Source organism: Rhyacophila brunnea, unplaced genomic scaffold (assembly GCF_057557595.1).
Source record: "Rhyacophila brunnea isolate RB1 unplaced genomic scaffold, BYU_Rbru_1.0 scaffold_20, whole genome shotgun sequence".
In the NCBI taxonomy this organism is placed as follows: domain Eukaryota; kingdom Metazoa; phylum Arthropoda; class Insecta; order Trichoptera; family Rhyacophilidae; genus Rhyacophila; species Rhyacophila brunnea.
This window is the reverse complement of record NW_028232860.1, coordinates 29,423,689-29,444,877: the sequence shown is the minus strand read 5'-3', so window position 1 is coordinate 29,444,877 and position 21,189 is coordinate 29,423,689. Positions and strand designations below refer to the sequence as shown.

The 21,189-nt window shown below is 35.2% G+C and overlaps 1 protein-coding gene across 1 annotated transcript; it reads left to right on the top strand.

The window, feature by feature from the left end:
• Positions 1-322: 322 nt before the first annotated feature.
• tw (Protein O-mannosyl-transferase 2) lies at positions 323-17,907 on the top strand. Its single transcript, XM_085948159.1, has 15 exons — positions 323-528; positions 898-981; positions 1,137-1,221; positions 3,977-4,081; positions 4,232-4,340; positions 5,944-6,032; positions 9,138-9,326; positions 9,408-9,514; positions 10,113-10,305; positions 11,035-11,235; positions 12,391-12,631; positions 12,936-13,084; positions 15,634-15,790; positions 16,443-16,583; positions 16,899-17,907. Exons 1-15 carry the CDS (start codon positions 476-478, stop codon positions 17,114-17,116), a joined length of 2,121 nt encoding a protein of 706 aa, XP_085804285.1. The 5' UTR covers positions 323-475; the 3' UTR covers positions 17,117-17,907.
• Positions 17,908-21,189: the final 3,282 nt, after the last annotated feature.

The following is a 21,189-nucleotide window of genomic DNA, read 5'->3' as shown; positions in this document are numbered from 1 at the left end:
TAACTATCACTTAACGTTCATCCAAGATATTTTTTTTTTTTATAGTTAGAATGAACTGTCAAATGCAACATGTAAACAATAAGAAAGCCAAATCCAGAATGAAGACAAAGGGGTCCCAAACTTCATACATACAAAATGGACGCGCGGGTATGACCAGTTAATAAAAACGGAGGAATCACCAACGACAAGAAAAAGGAAAATAAATTAGTAGAATATAACCTCACGCGGAGAAGAAAGAGCAAACCCTCTCTCGAGGACTTCAAAGTCAAATTCGAATAATATTATTTCCTTTGACCGGTAATTAATCAATTGTCTATGAACGGAAGTACAGTTATGTTTGACGTCATTTGACGTTTCTGTTTCTGTTTCTTCGAAGTTTACAAATTTTGTGCCAAATATGAAAAGTATGCTACGTGTGACAGGGCCTATCAAATAGACCAAGTTTTCCGGACTGCTCCTTTAATTGAATTGAATCATGGCAGCTAAATCGAAACCTGATTCGAAGGCGGATGAAAATGAAGCGAACTCGTAAGTTGAACATAATATGGATATTATTTACATTTGATCATCTTCACAGCCTTTCACCAATGTTTTTGACAGTGATGCTAATTGATATAATATGTAAACATTGAAACGGCATTGCAGTTACCATTTGATGAAGCGACGCTGCTATATTTTTTTCTGGTATTCACCTTCAGTGTTCATTGACATTTTCTTTATCGATATAAACTGTTAAATGTACCTACTTAAGTGTGTTGAATCGAAAATATCACCATAACTCAAACTATCCAAAGAAATGCGTTATTAATAATCTGTAAAGTAAGTTGTCGATATGTATATTACGCTTGTTATTTGGAATATTCTTGTAAGTATGATCTCTTATTGTTTTCCTCGCAGGTTATGGTGGATGGTTTTCGGTGGAATTCTTATTGTCACGGCGGCCACGAGATTTTACAAGGTGACTGAGCCTGATCATGTCTGGTAAGCCTTCCACCATCTCACATTTTATCATTTTCTCCGTGTACCCATTGATTTATCTTTTTTTCCAATTGTAGCATAATCTGATTGTGAAGCACATAATAATTATTGTCAATTCAATACTAGTCTTATGTATGTTAAATTACCTATTATTCCAGTTGGGACGAGACTCACTTTGGCAAAATGGCCAGTTGGTATATCAACAGGACATTCTTTTTCGACGTGCATCCTCCGTTGGGAAAGGTAATTATGGAACAGTATTCCATGCAAATAGACCTTTCATAATCTATACTATAAAACTGAAGCTGAATAATAAATCACTAATTCTAATGATCGTATTTACTGAAAGTCATTTTGCATTGCAGTTCACTTACTCCGAGTATTCTGAGATTTTTTTATTTCAGAGCACTGTGATAAAAATCGATTTGTAACTATTACTGCTGATGAAGCTACAAAACGAATGAAGTTTTTTATACAATGGACCGCATACTTTCACGTCTCCACACCCTTTTAGGTAGGTAAATACCGTGCCAGTGAGAGTGAGCGATGAGAACCGTCTGCAAAGTTTTACCTGGTGTATTGCAGGAAGAACTTTCCATGACCACATGTGTGCAACATTCTTATTTTCTAATTGATTTAAGTTTTGCACTAAACCATTTGAATCGTTTGCTGCCCAGGTTTCATCCTTCGGCATCTTCAGGCACTATGCGCACTCAACAATGGTAAATGCCGACAACGAATACAGTTAACTCTCGCTTATATAATACATTAATAAATAAATACCCCAAAATCATTAAAATTGTATGGTGGCTAATTTGCGAAACATGGTCACCATTTTATTGAGGGACAAATTTTAGAATGATGTGAGCTAACTTAATGAGTCTAATGGGTTTGAGTGTCACCCGGTGTCTCGTCCAAATGTAGTGTTGTTTAGTCGCTCGAAGGCAACGATCATGAAGCAAATTATTGAAGCAGTTCGGCAATTACCATGTTTATGGAAAACACAGTTAAAAGAATACACTGTGGTGGCTCGTCGAGCCCTTTTCTGGTGAACATTACAGCATATTACTGGCTTAGCACTTAGCTTGCTTCGTTAAACTCATCTCGTTTAGCTCATGCTTCTTCGCTCGCGGTGGAAACCAGGCTTTAAGAGCTGGTTCCAGTTCGATACTCAAACTATACTTAAACTTGTATGGAGGCGGTCATGTCACATGTGGTACCCTGAATATAATATAGATAAATAGATAGATTTTCGGCAAATAGGTTTAGATTTATCATAATAGATTTTTGGGTTTTCACCGCGTGTTCTTCTTCCTTTTCTCCTCGACATTTCGGGCTTGTTGCAAAGGCCATTCTCTCTCGAGTCGAGGAAAGAAGGAAGAAGAACACGCGGTGAAAACTCAAAAATCTATTACAATTACAAATAAACGTCTCAAACATTGTAGCTTTAGATTTAGTTGAGTGCGGAGTTATCATTGATTTAAATGTATGATTGCTTCTATTATCAAAAAATAGTGAGATTTATAGTTAGACAATAATTTTATTATTGACAGGACTAAAAATGATAGTAATCATTTACTCCCATATTATCAGTCATAATAATATATTGGGCGTGTTTGTTTTAATACGATAAGCAACAAGGAAATTGTTTAATTATGTTGGAGAAGATTTCTATGTTGTCATATTATGAAATCTTATATTTATTGTAATAATAATTATACCTACATACTTCACCTAACAGATGGTGGTTATAAGGAATTTCACTATAAGTATCGGAATGTAAAAATTATGCTACATATTCGGTATAGGTACAGCATAATAATTTGATTTAGGGTTTTTAAAATATAAATAATTGGGCGGCTGTCATGATAACGGGATTCAGACATATGAACAACTTTTCAGGAAGCTAGGTGTACCATAATGTTTCTTCCAAATATGATAACAAAATTAACTGTCAATATAAATGAGATGCAACAAATCGCTACCTTACTTTGAAAAGGTTCTAATTGCACTTGACCGTGTTTTGAGCTATGAGCGTTTGAAATTTGGAATGGTCATATTTTGAATACAAAAAGACATGTAGATAGAACTTCGGCATACTGCTAATTCCCATATTTGACAATAGATGACTCTGAAATGATCGTATATGATAGAATATGGCTAATGGAACCTTTTCACACCAAAAAGTCATTTTAGGCCAAAATGTCACTTAGAACCTTAAGGTAATGAAATGTCTAATACTAAACGCTAGCCTAATTCTAATATTTTCACTCGGCATTGTTTTATCAGAATCTCGCCTATTTATGCAAGTCGTACCATTATATTGCATTATATTGCAGAGGCATGCTAAAAGATGTAACACCTTCAGTTGAGTCAAGTGAAAACCTTATCTCAAGAGTCTGGACATCCTGACTCGGACCGATCACAATACGACTGCAATACCTCTCTGCGCTTCTTCGTGTATCTCTATGTATATCCAATGAATGCCTGCCTGTTATATTATGATATTTCAGAGTACCGTTCCGACATCGGTCTACAGTTTTCATTATGGGGTGGGGCAGACATCAGGACATTGAGATTAAGTTAAAGGGCAGGAAATAATTTGGACCTGAAATAACTGTGATGATGTATCGGCCAACATATAAAAGTCGCAATTCATTGGTGATATAGAAAATGAATGAGAGAATGGAATGCTCGTATCTATCATTAACCTCACACATGATTTCAATTAAATTACCATTTTCTCTAACCTAACCTAACGGAGGAAAGGGCTTCCTCAAGGTGTTAGATTAAAAGATATTTATTATGAAGAACTGTTATTAACCGTTCGCCTGACCCATTGAAACATTAATCAGGATCAAACACACATTGAAAAAAACAATATGCAGCATTTTGCCAGCAAAATACATGACTTCGGAGACGGGCGCTTGGCTTCTGACTAGGTGGCGGTTACAGTATATCATTCTTGATTTACTACATGTATATATTTTTGGTTTAGATGCTGATAGCACTGTCGGGTAAATTGACAGGCTACGACGGAACCTTCCCGTTTGAGAAGCCGGGAGACAAGTACGAGGGAACCAACTATGAAGGCATGCGGATCGTGAGTCTATTTAAACTACCATTCTGTGTACCATGGGAAAACGTTGATGGGTTTTTGATATGAGTCAATTCACCTTTGGTACAATGATAACTTTCTCAATTGTTAATTTATTTGTGATATATATCTTTTTTTTATTCTTACCCATTGCAGTTCTGCACATTTCTCGGAGCGGCCATTGTCCCTCTGACGTTTCTCACTTCTTGGGAGATGACCAAATCTTTGATATCGGCGACGCTCGGCACCATATTCATTTTATGCGGTAAGTTTTCATTCTTCACTACGAGACAAAAAATAATGTGCTACAATTTGTATTGTTATTATCATCGGCTACTACTGTACAATCCCACTCAACAACGTGGATCTTGGCTGCCTCCCAAAATCAATCTATTAAGTCCTCATTCTGGATTCAAACACACATTACAAAGTCAACATGTGAATTTGCTGGACAATTCGAACCCACAACCTGTGGCTTCAGAATTTGACATTCTACCACTCGTCCACTTCAGGTTATATGCATTACTATTACCAAATAGAAATTGTGTGACGCAACTAGGAGGAGAAGGTTCAGGTAAGACGTTGATTGCAATCCACCAGGCATTTTAAAGAAATTTTAGGGTGATTGCCTGAATTAAGAGTAATGTATACATTTTATTTCTCTCTACGATTTCGTCAGTAAATATAATTGAATAAAAATATCATTCCTGTCTCACACACGCCATAAAATCCTGTGAAAAATCAGCAATATGTAATTACATACGTACAATACAGAACTATTAAAATGTGTGAACAGTATACAGTCAATGGCTTAATGATTCTACTTTACATTTGAAATTGACTTTTTGATGTCCTTTGTTTTTATATAATTTATGTAGGTACATTCTGATCATATGGTGTAAATGTTATTACATATTGCTGTATACGGTGAGTGGACTGCGATATATATATAGAAAATTAGAATATATTGTTGCCCCTTAAAAGTCCGTGACACAATCATTCAAGTCATCATCACAATATTAAAAACATTATGCATATTATTATATGGGATGGGTATTATCAACAGAGATTGAAAAAATTGAGTCATATTGAAAATGGTAGGTACATGGCGAAAAACACAATATCATGCTGTACACTGTATTGTGATCCTTTGTATTTTCGCTTGTGAAACTGGATCGATTCTGTTAAGGAACGCCATTTCTCAAAAATGAAAGGTACCCAAGAATCCTAGAGCAGGAATGACGAACCTGTACTTCTTACTGCTTTCTGCAAACGTGTCAGATTTTATAAAAAAATCTTAAAAAATAAAGGTTGTGTCAAATAAATTAAATTAAAAAAAACCAAAATATTTCATAATAGTTTATTGCAAATTTACCAGTACCTTATTAATATATTTCCTAATTTACACACTTAATAAATAAAAATATATTTTTTTACAATTATTCAGATGTAAATTTATTTATTTACTTTTTATAAAAGAGGACCTTTCAAAATTAATTGAAGATGAGGTTTTCTTTAGATTTGAAATAATTCATCGACGACTATCGCTCGCAAGACAAACGTCTACCGGAAGATTTTCATTCAATTAAACTTATCTGGTAATGAATTCCTCTCCCATTCTGTCATCATATTTCAATAATAAATCTTTTAACCGCAAGCATATTGCTAAGGGTATATCGATAAAAAAATGTACGAATTAAATCGTCGTGTAATCTATTAGGATGCCAATAATACAGTAATAAGTCATTGTTGCCATATGAAGTAAATTTTTAAAAAATCAGTAGATTTTAGATAACCTAAAGTGGGTTGTAGTGCTGACTAGTTGTCCACTTTTTTTTTAAATCTTTTCAGTTGTTCTTTTGTTACAGATGTTGGATTTTTGACATTAAATCGGTACATATTGCTTGATCCGATACTACTCTTTTTTATGAGCGGCTCAATATTGGGAATGGCAAAGGTAACAATAGTCATACTTTTATTGTTTTATAAACATTTTTTTATACTGCTGATACATACGATTTTATTATGCTGTATACCTGTTGGCGGAAGTAGTTCATAAACTGTACTATTTGAATGTCTGAACATGTACGGACAAACGGCTTAAGCGTCGGCCTATAGCGTCATGGGTCCCAGGTTCGAATCCTGGGTCTGGCAAGTACACATATTGTTTTTCAATTTGTGTATGAGTCAGAGTGTGGACCTAATAGATTGAGCGAGTGGCTGACATCCATTTCTCGTAAAAACAAAATCTGTTAATACAAACCTCCACTCCGTGGAGGCCCATATGATCTTAATAGGATCGGATATGGGCGGAAAAAAAAAACGTAATATGGAAGTTATATTAACGGACATTTTAATTTAGAGCAATGGTTGTTGGTCCTCTTCTGGTTCTGGATCAGACAAAAAACAGCGTGTAAATTTTACAAAATGCGGGATTTGAACCGCAGACCCACTGTTTCAGAGGCGAGCAATCAGTCATTGCTTCACCGTGGGCAAACATATTATAATTTATCATACCCCATTGAAAATTGCTTCAGTTAGCGAAGCTTAAAGAACTTTATTATAAGAAGAAAAACCGCAGAAAAGAAATGTATAAAAATCCACTTAACTCATCGCCCCCTATCGGCGCCAATTTGGCGCCGGTATTGCAGGATGCAGGACATGATGAAAATCAAAAAATTTAATCATATTTTGATTTTTTTAAAAGTTGAAATTATTTAATAATATATGTAGCTATCATTTTATGTTAGTTATATACAGTCCAATATATTTTTTAAGAAATATTTGATTTATAAAATCTATTTTTATTTAAATTTGTCAAAATAATGATCAGTTCGCTAGGTATAAGGTGTTGGAGACAGTAATAAAGATAAAATGGCCCTCCATCTTCTAAAAATCTTGAAGAGTATTATATTTAGCTCCAGTTTTAGTATATCTTCCTTTTATTATTTACTTCTATCATGGACTTTTTATCTATGTCGTTTTGTATTAAAAAAAAGGCTAAAGAAACCCAAAAAAACTATTTGACATGTTTTTTTCATTCCACTTATACACAAAGTTTACCTAAAATGTAAATACTTAATAGAAAAATTCAAAACCTATAAATATTTAAAAGATTTATTTGAATTGGATGAATAATACATGAGTTATATCAATTTTAGTAATCAGTGTGCCTTTTTAAGTGATCCTGAAAAATTAATTCTGTCTGCAATGGGTTAATGTAATGATTTTAAATTTACACGAGGAAGTGACGCATTAGAAAACCGAGCATTCTAGTAGCTGTGGAAAAAGTAAAATTAATGTGAGATTCGCCATTGAGATTAACCATTCTATCTATCCAGCAATCTATCAGGTTCATCTTGATTGGTGTGAGCACTTATATAATATCACCCAGACTAGAACGCAATTGAAAATCTTGATTTCGATCGATATTGTGTACACGGTACACTGTTCTTAATCATCAATCTAATCTTTGTCATGATCAATCTGATATTGGCTTGCGTTACCGTTAGGTCTATCTCGATCAGATCACTCTTATTGCGCATTAAATAATGTTTAAATAAAAACAACATTAATAGGTCATCACTGATGTAAATCAAGTGCGAAATGATAAAATACATAGATGGAAAAAATGATATATCACCAAACTGATATGAGATAGATATCTCTGTAATCTGTCGGATCAACTTTACTACAGTAACACTACACCCTAAGGCCTAAGACCTAATGTATCCATGCAAATTGTACAATTCCAGATACTCGTATATGTCATTCTGTGCTGTATGGATACAAATGGATGGCTTTAGGTGTGAACTGTTTTATGACTCTTCAAGCTAGCGGTTTTAACTTAAATAATTACAAGATAAAAAGAACTTTTTATATACAACATTTTTAAATTTTCTGTTGAATCATATAAACTTGACTTGACTAGCTTAAACGATCAAAAAAAATTTGTACTTGGTATAAATAATACTGAAATGTCATTTTGACATGTCATATTGATTTCCATAGTAACGCACGTATATATATTAATAATTTAGTTGCTTGGACCCCAGACCCCTAGAAACCAATAATGGCGTCGAAATAACTTTTCATACAAAACAGAATTAACTGAAAATGAATTCAATTCTACTTAAAGATGGCTAAAAGTATTAAAAAAATGCATTGGCATCGTGATCTGATATATTCTAAAAGTTTCAAATGTCTAGCATGGTCAGGAAGTTAGTTAAAAATCGATTGCAAGATTTGTACCGGACAAAGAACCACCGTACAAATAAGAATACGAGCTAAGAAAAACGTTGTAAAATCGTATTCATTTATTATAAGATTATACCGGAATTCGTCGTAACGATATCGTCAATGTAAATAGAGAGACAAGAACCCTGTTACCACTTTGTATCTCCCAAGTTAGGGAATCGATGCCCAGATTTGCTTTTGCCTAATTAGAATAATGGTTCTTCCGTTTTATGATTCATATGCAGTATTGGGTTAAACCGATAACAAGAGAAATATTAGTCGATTCTAAGATTTTAATTCACCAACCGATGCATTTTTTCACGTCTAATAGAATGGGGAAAAACGACATACAAATCTATTTTTTTTAAATTGGCTCTGACGCCACCTACGATATTTATTACATACCATTCTTTTTCTTCTTTATCGATCTCATTTCCCAGTCTAACACCATGCTAACATCAAACATCTCTTTTCACCACCGCATACATCATGCAGATGGCATTCAGCGGCCTTTTGCAACGTCAGACTCAAACAAATGGCAGGGCAGATTGAGACTCTCTCTACCTCTCTCTCTAGGCATCCATAGGGCATGACCAGATCAGCCGGAGAGGTTGCACGGTCCCCTCTCTCCTCATTTTTGACAAAGTCATGCACATCTATCTACAGTTTAAAAAAAATTAAACAAAATTATTTTCCAAGATACCTGCCATCTACCACAAGCGTTTATCCTCAAAGCTCAGCATGCAGTTGAGCGTGATTGTTGTAACTTTAAAATGTAATTATTTTTCTTTTATTTTATCTATATTGAACATGGTTTACAATTCAGGTGACATCGTGCACAGAGCGGAGGGAGTCCCCATTTTCGCGCAATTTTTTGGTGTGGCAAATGTTTTTGGGCACGATGCTGGCGTGCACCACCTCCGTCAAGTTCGTGGGCCTCTTCATCGTGGTCCTGGGCGGCCTGCGAACCATTGCCGACCTCTGGGAAATTCTAGGCGACCTCGCCAAACCTGCCGTGCGTATTTGCCGCTTCGCTAATTTATCATTATACAGAATCCATGAGAAGATTTTTATTTATTTCGCTTTTTTCTTTCAGAGCGAGACCATAAAGCATCTCATGGCGAGGGCGATCACGTTAATAATCTGGCCCATTATTCTTTACATTTTCTTCTTTTGGATCCATCTAAGCGTTTTGAACAGAAGGTAAATTTCATGTTACGAGGGAAAAATCAGTTTGGACTCATTTTTGATAAACATTAACATTAAATTGCTGTTACACAGTTATAAAGTAAATTGCCTAGATGGAGTATAGTATAGTCCAGAGTGGAAAAATATGCTGAGATACTATTAATTGCCATTGCTTTATTTTATTTCTTTTCTTGTTTGATTTCTTATTTTATTACTTATTGTATTATTAAGTCACATTTCTCTGTATTTTTATTTTAAAAATTATTAATACTTATTTTATATCATGTCGTGAACGCTTTGAATTTGTAATTTGTTATGTTCATTATATGTAAAATAAATTTGATTTGACTTGATTTGATCAGCTAATCTATAGAAAAAACAACATCCAAGTTTTAAACATAAAGAACTACCAACCAAAGTTTAGTACTAACCAATTCAATAAGTAAACCGTACCAGTGTATTCTTTTCCTTGTAATGCTTTGACAGGTGTTAGCTCTCGGATACTAAACGACAGACATCATTCGTCGAGATAGGTTGGACTGCCCGGTTTCCAAATAAAACAAATAGGTAGCAAATTTAATGATTTCTTAACATTATTGTGCGGTATTTTTAGTGGGAACGGCGATGGCTTCTACTCGTCAGGATTCCAGTCGCAGTTGATCGGCAACTCACTTCACAATGCGTCTCTGCCGCGCCATGTAGCGTACGGCTCTCTCATCACACTCAAGAATCACAAGACGGGCGGGGGCTACCTTCATTCCCACTATCATCTCTACCCCGAAAACGTGGGAGCAAGGCAGCAGCAGGTACATAATTCGCTCTTTTTTTACTCATATCAAACAATAACCGAAAAGCAATGAATACTTTGCAAGCATTTATGAGAATTTAAAACCTTGTTGATTTCTTGGAAAACGTATGAAGTCTAGAAAACTTTGAAATGGATTTCAATATCAATAGGTATTCAACAGTAAATTTTAAAAAAAAAACAGGGAGGGGAAATACTGCCTGGTTTGCAGTTTTAAATAGTTTTGCTAGAAATAATAATGTCAAAATTATTGTTTTATTATTATTATCTAAACATAAATAATTATTTTTATTACTTGGTTTGCGCCAATTATTATGGTGACCATTTTCCTATCCAAAATTCTCATCCTACCTACCATACATTCCATTATCATTTGTGTCATCCAGGCACGTGTATAAATAAGTAAGTTACCTGTAGACCACGAGAGCAACAAGATTTGCATTAGTTTGACTGCCATAGCATTATAAAATGCGACCTTTTCAAAGTTCTGCACACACAAACCATATTCGAAAAACTCGCGTGTGCTGACTGGCATTGATTACGCTACTGACCACTTCGGGCACTACCATCTCCTCACCTAGTGGCCTCTAGTGGTCGCTAGTCAAACTCGTGCTCGATGCAAAATATGAAATACATTGTTCAGGCATACGCATTGCTGTCAAATAAAATTCGCGCACTGCTTCGCATTTCACAGTATGTATGTTTATTTATATATTATATTATTACACAGGTGACCACGTACACCCACAAGGATGAAAACAACAAGTGGGTGGTGAAGCCGTATGACAAGGAGAAGGCGGAGGGGGTAATTATCCTGAAGCAGGGAGATCTCATCCGACTGGAGCACAAGAGCACCGGCCGCAATCTGCACTCGCATCGGGAGCCCGCTCCCCTTACCAAGAAACACCTCCAAGTCACCGGCTATGGAGAGGTAAACCATCGCCATTATGTATAATACCCAAATTGCACCAGCAGACTCGACCAGACCCACCGACTGTTTGACCGAATAGACAAATCGCGAGTGGAGAACTACAAGGTTCTAAGTGTTTGTCCTTGGAGAAACAAAAGTAACAATGAGGTAGCTTAGAATACCACTTCTTTGTTGGGTTTGTTTTTTCAAGGACGAACACTTAGAACCTTGTAGTATTAGGCTCACGAAATGTCATTTTGAATTATCCTAGTTGTGAGTTAAATAGATATATTATAAAAATAAAACATTTTAATATGTTATATTTTGTTTTTCATACTTTTTCTGCAATTTTTAGAGATATTTTCAATTCCTTACATTTATCAAAGTGTTTCTTTTATATAACCATGTCTTTCCATTAGACCAGCAATATGAAGAAAAAAAAAATAATAAATAAAAGAGAGACATTTCGATTATGGGGCGAGCATTAGAGCGAAAGATTGTCTCGAACAAGTTAGGCTTCTCAACTGTTAATGCTGTTTGACATCTACTTTTATAATCTAGCATTATCTGCCTGACTTTATTTATTATTTGAACAGACAAACAACTGATGTTACCAATTTCATAGTTATTAGTTATCAGAGACGCACAGTTTGACAATACATAATTAGAATAGCAGAGTTGTCATTTACACCGCACATAAGTAAGCAAATACCAAAAAGTTTGGACCAATAAAGGGGAGTCCATCGAACTCTTTATTACAACACTTGAAAGTCATTCTAAACCGTTTTCTTCAGTCTGGCTAAATCGGTAACTATAGAAAAGTAATGTTGGCTAATAGGTGTGTTGGCAGTATTGATTACGATTACATACACATGTACATTGTTTTGTCAATAAAATGCAAATGGTGGTTTGCTGTTGACACTCTTTGGTTGTTTTATGTACTGTTATTTGTGATTTTACACGATTTTTCATATAAATAACAACTCATTCTAAAAAGGTATTTTGAACATTCCAACACTCAAAAAATACATGCAGTGGTTTAAGAATGTTACTAAAGCTAATGATTGCAATCTCCACAGAAGAAGGTTTTTCTTTAATATCTTTGGAAAATACTATTATAATATTTATATTAATATTCCTAACAATATTATCCAAAATGTGATTGTTCCATTGCAGAAAGGCGTGGGGGACGCGAATGACGTATGGCGGGTGGTGGTGAAGGGAGGTCGGGAAGGAGATGAAGTTCTGACAGTGTCGAGCCGTATCCAGCTGGTGCACTTCCTGCAGGCGTGCGCTCTCACCTCAGCCGGACGCCAGCTGCCGCGCTGGGCCTACGAGCAGCAGGAGGTCTCCTGCAATCCTAATCTACGAGATGCTCACGCTCTCTGGAACGTCGAAGACAACCACTTTGAAGCGTGTCAGTTCCCGAATATTATATCCTAAAGCTTTCATATATTGTCGTTGACTGCAACGCCTGCTATCTACGCTGAAAATTATAATATGAAAGACGATTTTATATTTTGCACGACATGACAGAACCTCGTAAACATTTTCAGTACCTATATATAAAATTGTGCCAATTTCGCAGATGCAAAAAACTGTCAAAAGGTCAAAGTTGTGTCTCAAAATCTATATTAGAAATCCTGGTTTATCTTAATTGAACGATTGCAATGTTATGTGGAACCCGTCCAGGAATAAACCGATTTTAAAAATTGTTTCAGTGCCCGTGGTGAGCTTCGACGTGTACGCCCCGTCATTCTTGGAGAGGTTCATGGAATCGCACGCTGTCATGTTTCAGGGTAACGCAGGTCTCAAGCCCAAAGAGGGCGAAGTCACCTCTCAACCTTGGCAGTGGCCGCTCAATTACAGGGTAATTTAAATTGTCCAGTTTTCCCCGCACGATATATGCAATAAGCCTCGGTTCGAATGGTGAATTGATCTTATACAGATTTCAAGAGTCAATTCGGTCGGAGGAATCTTTGAATCCTTTTTTCTGGCCGAGCAACCTGTGAAAGGGATTTTACACCACAGGGAGCATATGACAATATAAACTATAATCCCTCTAGTGCAGGTGCATTACCTATCATAGTTCTGGGGCAAAATTATCATTCCGTCTCCCGAGTCGAGGGCCGGACCAAATTATTAAATAAATGAATTGAAACAAGTCGCCGTGTACTTCTTATTTCATTTATTTATATAATTAATGAAATAACATTAGTATTATAAATAGTGATTTCAAAATATACGAATGTTATTAAACTTATACAACTTTTTGATTTATTGTTTTCATCTACAAAAAAAATTGTTCACACGTATATGCGCTGCCAATAAGATAAATGATTTGTCTTACAGAGGAGCGTAAATTTGTTTTCTTAAACAAAAAAAAATTTATAAAAATCCATCAAAGCAATGTTGTTAAATTCTGGTTTTAGCACTAAATCCCCCTGAAGTTCCATCTGTAAGTTTTGTGCCACAATATATAGCAAACCTTGTATCAAATTAGTTTCAGTTCATTTCCATCAGGATTGCATAATACCTATTTATTATGTGATACTTTTATGAGTTGCCAGAGTGGGAAATGGAAACAATTTTTAACTATCTGATTTTTCAACAATCTTTGTTTATTACAAAAAACTTTGAAAACCAATTGTCCATGTTTTTCTAATTTAAAATTCAGTTCGTTTAGTGTCCGTGTATGTCCATAAAATATGCATTATCTTGTCTCAAATCATTGAATCGTTTCATAAAGTTAATGTTGGTTCATAAAGGCTTTAATAAAGTTCATGGCCCCCACGAGGGGGGGGCTGACAGGGCTCTAGCCTGGAGGGGCCCGGCGAGGCGAGTCGACCAAATAAATGAGATAAACCCACATCAGAAATTTGCTTTAATAGTAAAAGAAGTCGCCTGCAGCGCTATTTTCTTTAAACATTATTATTATTTTAAATAATGTGGTTCTACGATACAATTTTTAATTGTGTATCAATACTCGACATCTCCATAATTCCAATGGATGTATTAAAATATACGATAGAACACTAAATATACAGATTAATTTTACCGCATACACCATTTGGAAAATGCTACTGTAGAGCATCACACTGACTTTATCCTTAGCGATAGGTAGGGGGGCCCATGATAAAGTTAATGTTGGTTAATAAAGGCTTTAATAAAGTTAATGCTGATTACTACTACTACCTCCATAACATTCTTGAATTCAATAGATTTTGCTAACAAATTTTGTTGGTGCAATGAAAAATTGTTAAATTTTTTGGATGCATCTGTAATTCTATTACTCTTCCCTAAACTTCTCCAATAAATCCCTTCCGTACAACGACCATTGCAAGGGCTCCATCGGTGCACATGCCAGATAATGAAATCCATTTAAGCCCAAAGCTTCCGAAAACTGTGTTGACTGCTTCAAATGTATCTTCCACGTCAACTCCTCGAATAAATATTGCCAGTGCTGTATCGGAGGCATCTGACGAAAAATGCTTCCAATCCAATATGCCTTTCTTTCAAACTTATTATAATATTATTAGCCATCCTATCCGTCAGAGAAATGCTTTGCAATTTTTTGGCTTGACATAAAGCTGGCTTTGACAACACTATCGTGATGCATTCCTTACTTGTTGAACATTTGCTGCTGGGTAGTTCTTCTTCATCTTCTGTATTTTATCTTTTCACATTTGTCAATCAATCTTTTGGTGATTCGCATGTCTCGAAGTAAAGTGTCTCTTCAAGTTGTATTCTTTGTTGACGGATATGGATTTGTTGTACAGCAAACGTACAGGTAAACCTTTATTCAAAATAAAGAAATAATCCTCCGTCCACTTGTCTTGAAATCGACAACACCCTCTGTCTACTTTTCTTTTTCTCGACATAATCGCTGACATTGTCACGATTTTTAACCAATATTTTATTATTCAGAACTGTGAACGAAATTGTCTTCTACACGATGTTGCCGACTGTTGTTCACGACAGGCATAGACTATTAATATACTTACAACTGTTACCGGGGGCAGAGACTGGGGCATATGCTAATATACTTTTTACCGGGGATATGGAGTTAAAAAATAAGCTGGATGGCAGGAACAGGTGCTAGATTTTCTCAAAATTGAAAATTGGCCGATTTGGAAAATTTACCTCTCGGTCGTAAATAGTTTTTACTAGCGAATTTAGGGTATTCCTTTCAGAATCAAAGTTAAGAACTATTTTTTTTACCTCTGTCAACATATTTTTTCACCTGTGAATTTTAAAAATCGCATCCAGAGAAGCCGTCGACAGACAATTCGTGTAAATTTGATGTGCAAGATAATAAATTAACTAAGTAATAAACTGTTCTCTGTTCTTGATCGTGTATGCTGTAATTATTTTGTTAAATCTAAAATGATTGAAAAGTAAATCTTTTATCTTTTGCAGGGCCAATTCTTTTCAGGCAGCGCTCACAGAATCTATTTGCTCGGCAACCCTATCATCTGGTGGGTCAACCTCGCCTTTCTCATCCTCTTCCTTATAATCTTCATTGCCAACTCTGTCCTCAGAAAGAGAGGATATTTGGATGATGAAAATGCTCAAAGTAAGTTCACAGTAACATTAATGATATGTATTTTCCATAGAGGTATTAAATTAAAAGAGGGGCATGGTATCGGCTTTCTCATACAGCTGAATGAAGTAGGCCAACAATAGCAGATAACTTACGAAAAATAGCGACGCGATAAAAAAAAAGTTCAGGGCATCACAGAGGATTTACTTTGGTCACTATAACGTACCCATATAATATAATGTTAACGTTCAAATTTTGGCACAAATTGATTACCAGCCCGCCCCACCATACTTTTTCGCCATACTAGCCGGCTTCACCATAATTTCATATAACCTGCCGCCCCTAGGTACTTTCCTATGGAACACCATTGCGAATTATCATGAAATAAACGAGATCACAATACATAGTAATTGAATTATTTCAATTCTTGTGTACTAATTATATTGATGAGACATTCTGTGGTTGACCTCAGACATTAAACCGTAAACAAATTTTCTATTGAGATCTAGTCAATCGGTCCTGTGCGTAGACCGGAGGTAAATAAACCTGAATGGAGTAAAAGTGAATGCTTTGGGGGTAATGAATGCTCAAAAGAGTACAAATATAAATTAATCATATGGCTTTTATAATTGTAAATGCGGAAGCAACAATATTTCCTAGATTTTAATCGGCGTTAACTTAAAAGGTGGACATGCGGCCCTTCTGAATGCGGCAGTGTGGCTCAGCGTGGGTTGGATGCTGCACTACATTCCGTTTTGGGCCATGGGAAGAGTTCTGTACTTTCATCACTACTTCCCCGCTCTCGTCTTCAGCTCCATGCTCACAGGTGAGTGGCCAATTATAAGCAATGAACAAATTAAAATCACTCTGCTCAGTAAATATGTACCTAATTTTAAATGTCTGGTATTTTTCTTTTTATGGAGGCGTTTCAATAAATAATTCAATTGAAAATGAAACCCGAAGACATTTACTCAAACTGCTTAATATTGAAAATTAAATTTAAAACTCCAGAACAAAAAGTTTCTTATAATGTAATGCTATCATAGGTCATCCCGGACAATCGAAACGACTAGGCAACTTAAGACACTATGTTACCTTGGTCAATGTACATTAACATCGACATTGTCTGCGTCAATTACAGGTGTGCTGTTGGACTATTTGATATCCAGCATCAAAAGTTATCTGGGAGAAATCTCAGGGAAGACATTCGTTCAAACGGTAGTAGGCGGGGTGACGGCGGCCATCTTCTACAGCTTCTACCTGTTTGCACCGCTGGCGTACGGCATGGACGGGCCCATGTCCACCGAGGCCAACTCCACGATGCGCGGTTTGAAGTGGCTGGACTCTTGGGAGTTCTGAATCTCTTCTCCGCCGTCCTTATTCCATCTCAGACTACATCCATCCGAGTGATTTCTAGTGCATTTCCCAACTGTTCATACTTAGGTTGACCGTTGGATAGCCATTTCATAGAATTTTACTCATAAAAAAGAAAATCGGAACCGGCTTTGTCCGCTTGAAATAAATTTTAAATGTTTACATAAAACCGATCCTGATTATTCCAAATCAAATCCAAACCGATTCATATGATTTTTTAATAAAAAGTATTTTTTTAAATTTCTATACCCCAATTTTTGCCAGTCCCGTCGAAAATATAAAATCAGGGTTTCACTGTAGTCACAAAATTTATAATGAAAGGTCAAGAAAGAACCATTGTAAGATTTGTTTTATTTTATATATGATCATGTTTCTCAATAAAATATTTATTACCTACATTCAATATAATTATTTAAATACATAATTTTCTTTTGTATATATGCAATCGTAGTTTTTCATTAACTCGGCCAGATTGTTGAGCGTGGTGAGCGACGGTTGGCCTACCTCTTAGTTTATTAAGTTATTCATTATTTCTATTTTAGTATGATCAAATTGTTATTTGCTATTTCTCACAAAAGCATTGCATCAAAATAATTAGGTGCATGATAATCTAAAATCCGTCCACAACAAAGACTGTTATTGTGTTAAGCTAAATATTAATGAATTGTTTTATTTTGATATGACGATTATATGTGGCGATATTTATTATGTACAATGTGCGATGCGCTGATGTGCTCGAGTGCCTTGTTAGAATAAAGTATTATTTTATCAATTTATAAACATGGCTTTTATTTGTTTAGCAATAATTTATCAAATTTCCTTTATTGATACTTACCTACATATTATTGTACGAAAACTTTCTTCTTCGGCGTACGAGTCTCTTTTGATACTGAGTATTCATTTTAATATATGCCTACATAATATAATATGCGTGCCCGCAATCAGAAGTCTGAGCAATTTTCCAATTTATTTTGTGTCACATACCCACAATGGTGATTCCTAATATGATAATTGGGTGAAACGCAGAGTGAGAGAACATGCCTGTCGTATCGTGTCATGTTCATTTCTACTTTAATGGAATATTTGTTGAAATTATTCGATCAAAGTTCTTTATTTTGAATAAATTCAGAATGTAATGTGACACTTATTGTAAGTTGACCTGTCACTCCCCGCTCTGTTGTTTAACTCGAATGTTATCATTCATAATAGTGTTCCAGTTCGCGAACATTGCGACCTTAGTTTGTTTTTGAGAGATAGTATCATCAGTGGCCATTCAAATGGGTGAGTTTTTATTATAGTTGCAAAGGATTTGGAAATACAGTGTATAACATAATAGGCAGGTCTGTTGGTATGGAATCAGTGAAACTTTTACCAAGTTATATTATCGTATTTTTACAATCTAGTTCCCCAATGCTGTGACAATGCTGTTATTAATTTATTACAATAATAAAATTGAATCAATTTCATTAAATCATTATCATTCCCTCCTTCCCTCCCCTCACTCTTTTAACATTATCGGAGGCTTGCAGTATCTTTCATACATATTATGGTTAACCACGAAAAGTAACATTTTTTATCTGAAAGCTTGATACTATTGATAAAAATTTAATAGTGAAACAAAATTATTTTATAATATAGTGTGATGTGTAATAGATAAGAGTACCTATATAAAAATATACCCTTATAGAATAGATTCTATTCTATAACATATTGACTGAAACTCGTTAATATTAAATTTATTATAAGTACCTACTCATCAGCAACATCTTCTTGGCTACGTGTTAAAACTGTGAACTAACATGCTCCGCCCATTTTTAACCGAACTTCCATTATAAACTAACAACCTACTCCCATTTAGTAGACAACAGCGCCTAGACGCGTAGCCAAGAAGATGTTGCAGAAGAGTAGTGATTTTATTTATTTAAATGAAAGGTGCATTTAAAAATAAAAAGTAGGTTAAAAGTACCTACTTACCTATTAAATAAACATAATAGATTTTGTATGTAAAAATTTGTCACTAAATGATTTCAATTATAGTGTGAAAACATCTTCTTGGCTACGTTTTAAAACTGAACTGACATGCTCCGCCCATTTTTAACCGCACTTATATTATAAACTAACAAGCTCCTTCCATTTAGTAGACAACAGCGCCTAGAAGCGTAGCCAAGAAGATGTTTTCGCACAGTAGGTTGCCTATTCCTTTAAGATTGTTTACAATTTTTTCTACAGTAAGAATTTTCTTGCTAAAAATCGGTTAACCTCAAAATGAGTGGTTCGTTTTATTACCGGCAGGTTCGCCATTATTGTTCTACTGTGCAGGCGCAGATCTTACTTGCGCATTAAAATTCTGAAGCTTTCAAACTTGTATGATTCATGCACGCAATCTTGCCAACTGTAGGATAATACACGTTAGGTAGGTACTCATACATTTTCTTACTGTGAACAGTAAATCCATGCACATGTAAACGGGGTTTAATACCCCCTTTACACGTGCATGGATTTACTGCCGACTACGTATTATCGCGGCCGTAAAAAGAAAATGTATGTGTAAACATGTATTATCCTGCAGTTGCAAGATTGCATGCATGAATCAAAAAAGTTCGGAAGCTCCTGAATTTTCATGTGACAGTTGGGATTTACTAATGGAATTTTGCAGAATTTAACAGGACCTAACCTAAAAATGTTATTCATTTGATAATTCGTATCTGTTATTTATTTTAAATGTATAAATATAAGTAATGGTGTCTTTATACTGGTTCTCCGCTACCGCTCGCTGGTTGTCCGGCTGTCATCTGTCAGTGAGCGCAAAGTTGCCAACCGAATTATAATTATAGTACATTTTGGTTCGCGTACTATTAAAAAAGTATAGTACGTCAAAAATACCACAATTTTGAAAAATGTAATTAATTGAATTCGCCGGTTGTGCGAATATTTCCCATTACTTATTTCATTGCGTTTAAAAGTTGTCTACATTGTCGATGTTTTAAAGTTCCGTAAAATGTTCATTCTTCAATCACAACAAATCGTAATAACGTGAAGCGAGGGACGTAGTAAGTAAATCTATATAATTTATAAATAATAATATAAGAATATTAGTCTATGGACGTATGTAGTCTTTCTTGCGTTGTATACTCTAAAAAACTAACGTGACAGTTAATGACGGCGGCCGGTCGTCGCTGTAGGATTGGTTTGTCGAATAGACTAAATGTCAAATGTTCAGGAGACGAAAAACAAATTGCATTATCCTATATTTAATTATACTAGCTAAGCCAGCTGGCTCTCGCCAGTCTGTCTCGCTAGGTCTTGCAGACAGCTTTTCGTCATAGTGACTTGGTGTTGGATTTTAATATAATAATTGTTAAAGTGTGTATAGACGGCGCCATAGTTTTCCCTTCGGGATGGATTTTCATTCACGTCAGACAATTGAAAATTTATCTGATTTGTCAGTTTTACGATATGCATGTCGTCACTGCCAATACAAATTTGGAGTCAAGTGCGTAGTCTTTTCTGGAGTCTGGCTTTCTCAATATCATTTGACACCATTGCAGGCTGCTAAGCCTAGCAGAACAGCTGGCAATCGCCGATTGCTACCACTGTCATTTTAATTTAAATACAATATATGTGTAGGTATGTGCATTTAAATATAATAAATAATTATACATCTCAATCGTGATTATCATAAATAGCGATCCAATATAACGCGAATATTAATCTCTTTCGGGTCCCATTTACATAATAGAAAAAGGTTAGCAGCATAAAAAATAAATTGAAACATTATTTTGTTTCATTGTCTTTAAAAAATAAATGCTTGGAGCCACAGAATAATATTTTAAAAATCATATTTTGTTTTAAAAATTAATCTTAAACAATATAGTTTCCCGGTGCGGGACATTCATATCGAGACAAATGTTGATAAATAATGAAGTAATACATATTATATCTGATAAGAATAGGAATTTATAAGACCTAAAGATGTGGAATCAGCTTAAAAAGACCTTCATCCAGCAGTGTATTGATACAGGTTGATGACGATAATGAAGATATAAATGGGTAGGTAT

Coding starts and splice junctions, on each gene's coding strand:
- tw (XM_085948159.1), top strand. CDS start 476: ATGGCAGCTAAATCGAAACCTGATTCGAAGGCGGATGAAAATGAAGCG. Junction 529..897: donor GATGAAAATGAAGCGAACTC/GTAAGTTGAACA, acceptor TTTTCCTCGCAG/GTTATGGTGGATGGTTTTCG. Junction 13,085..15,633: donor AGTGGCCGCTCAATTACAGG/GTAATTTAAATT, acceptor TATCTTTTGCAG/GGCCAATTCTTTTCAGGCAG.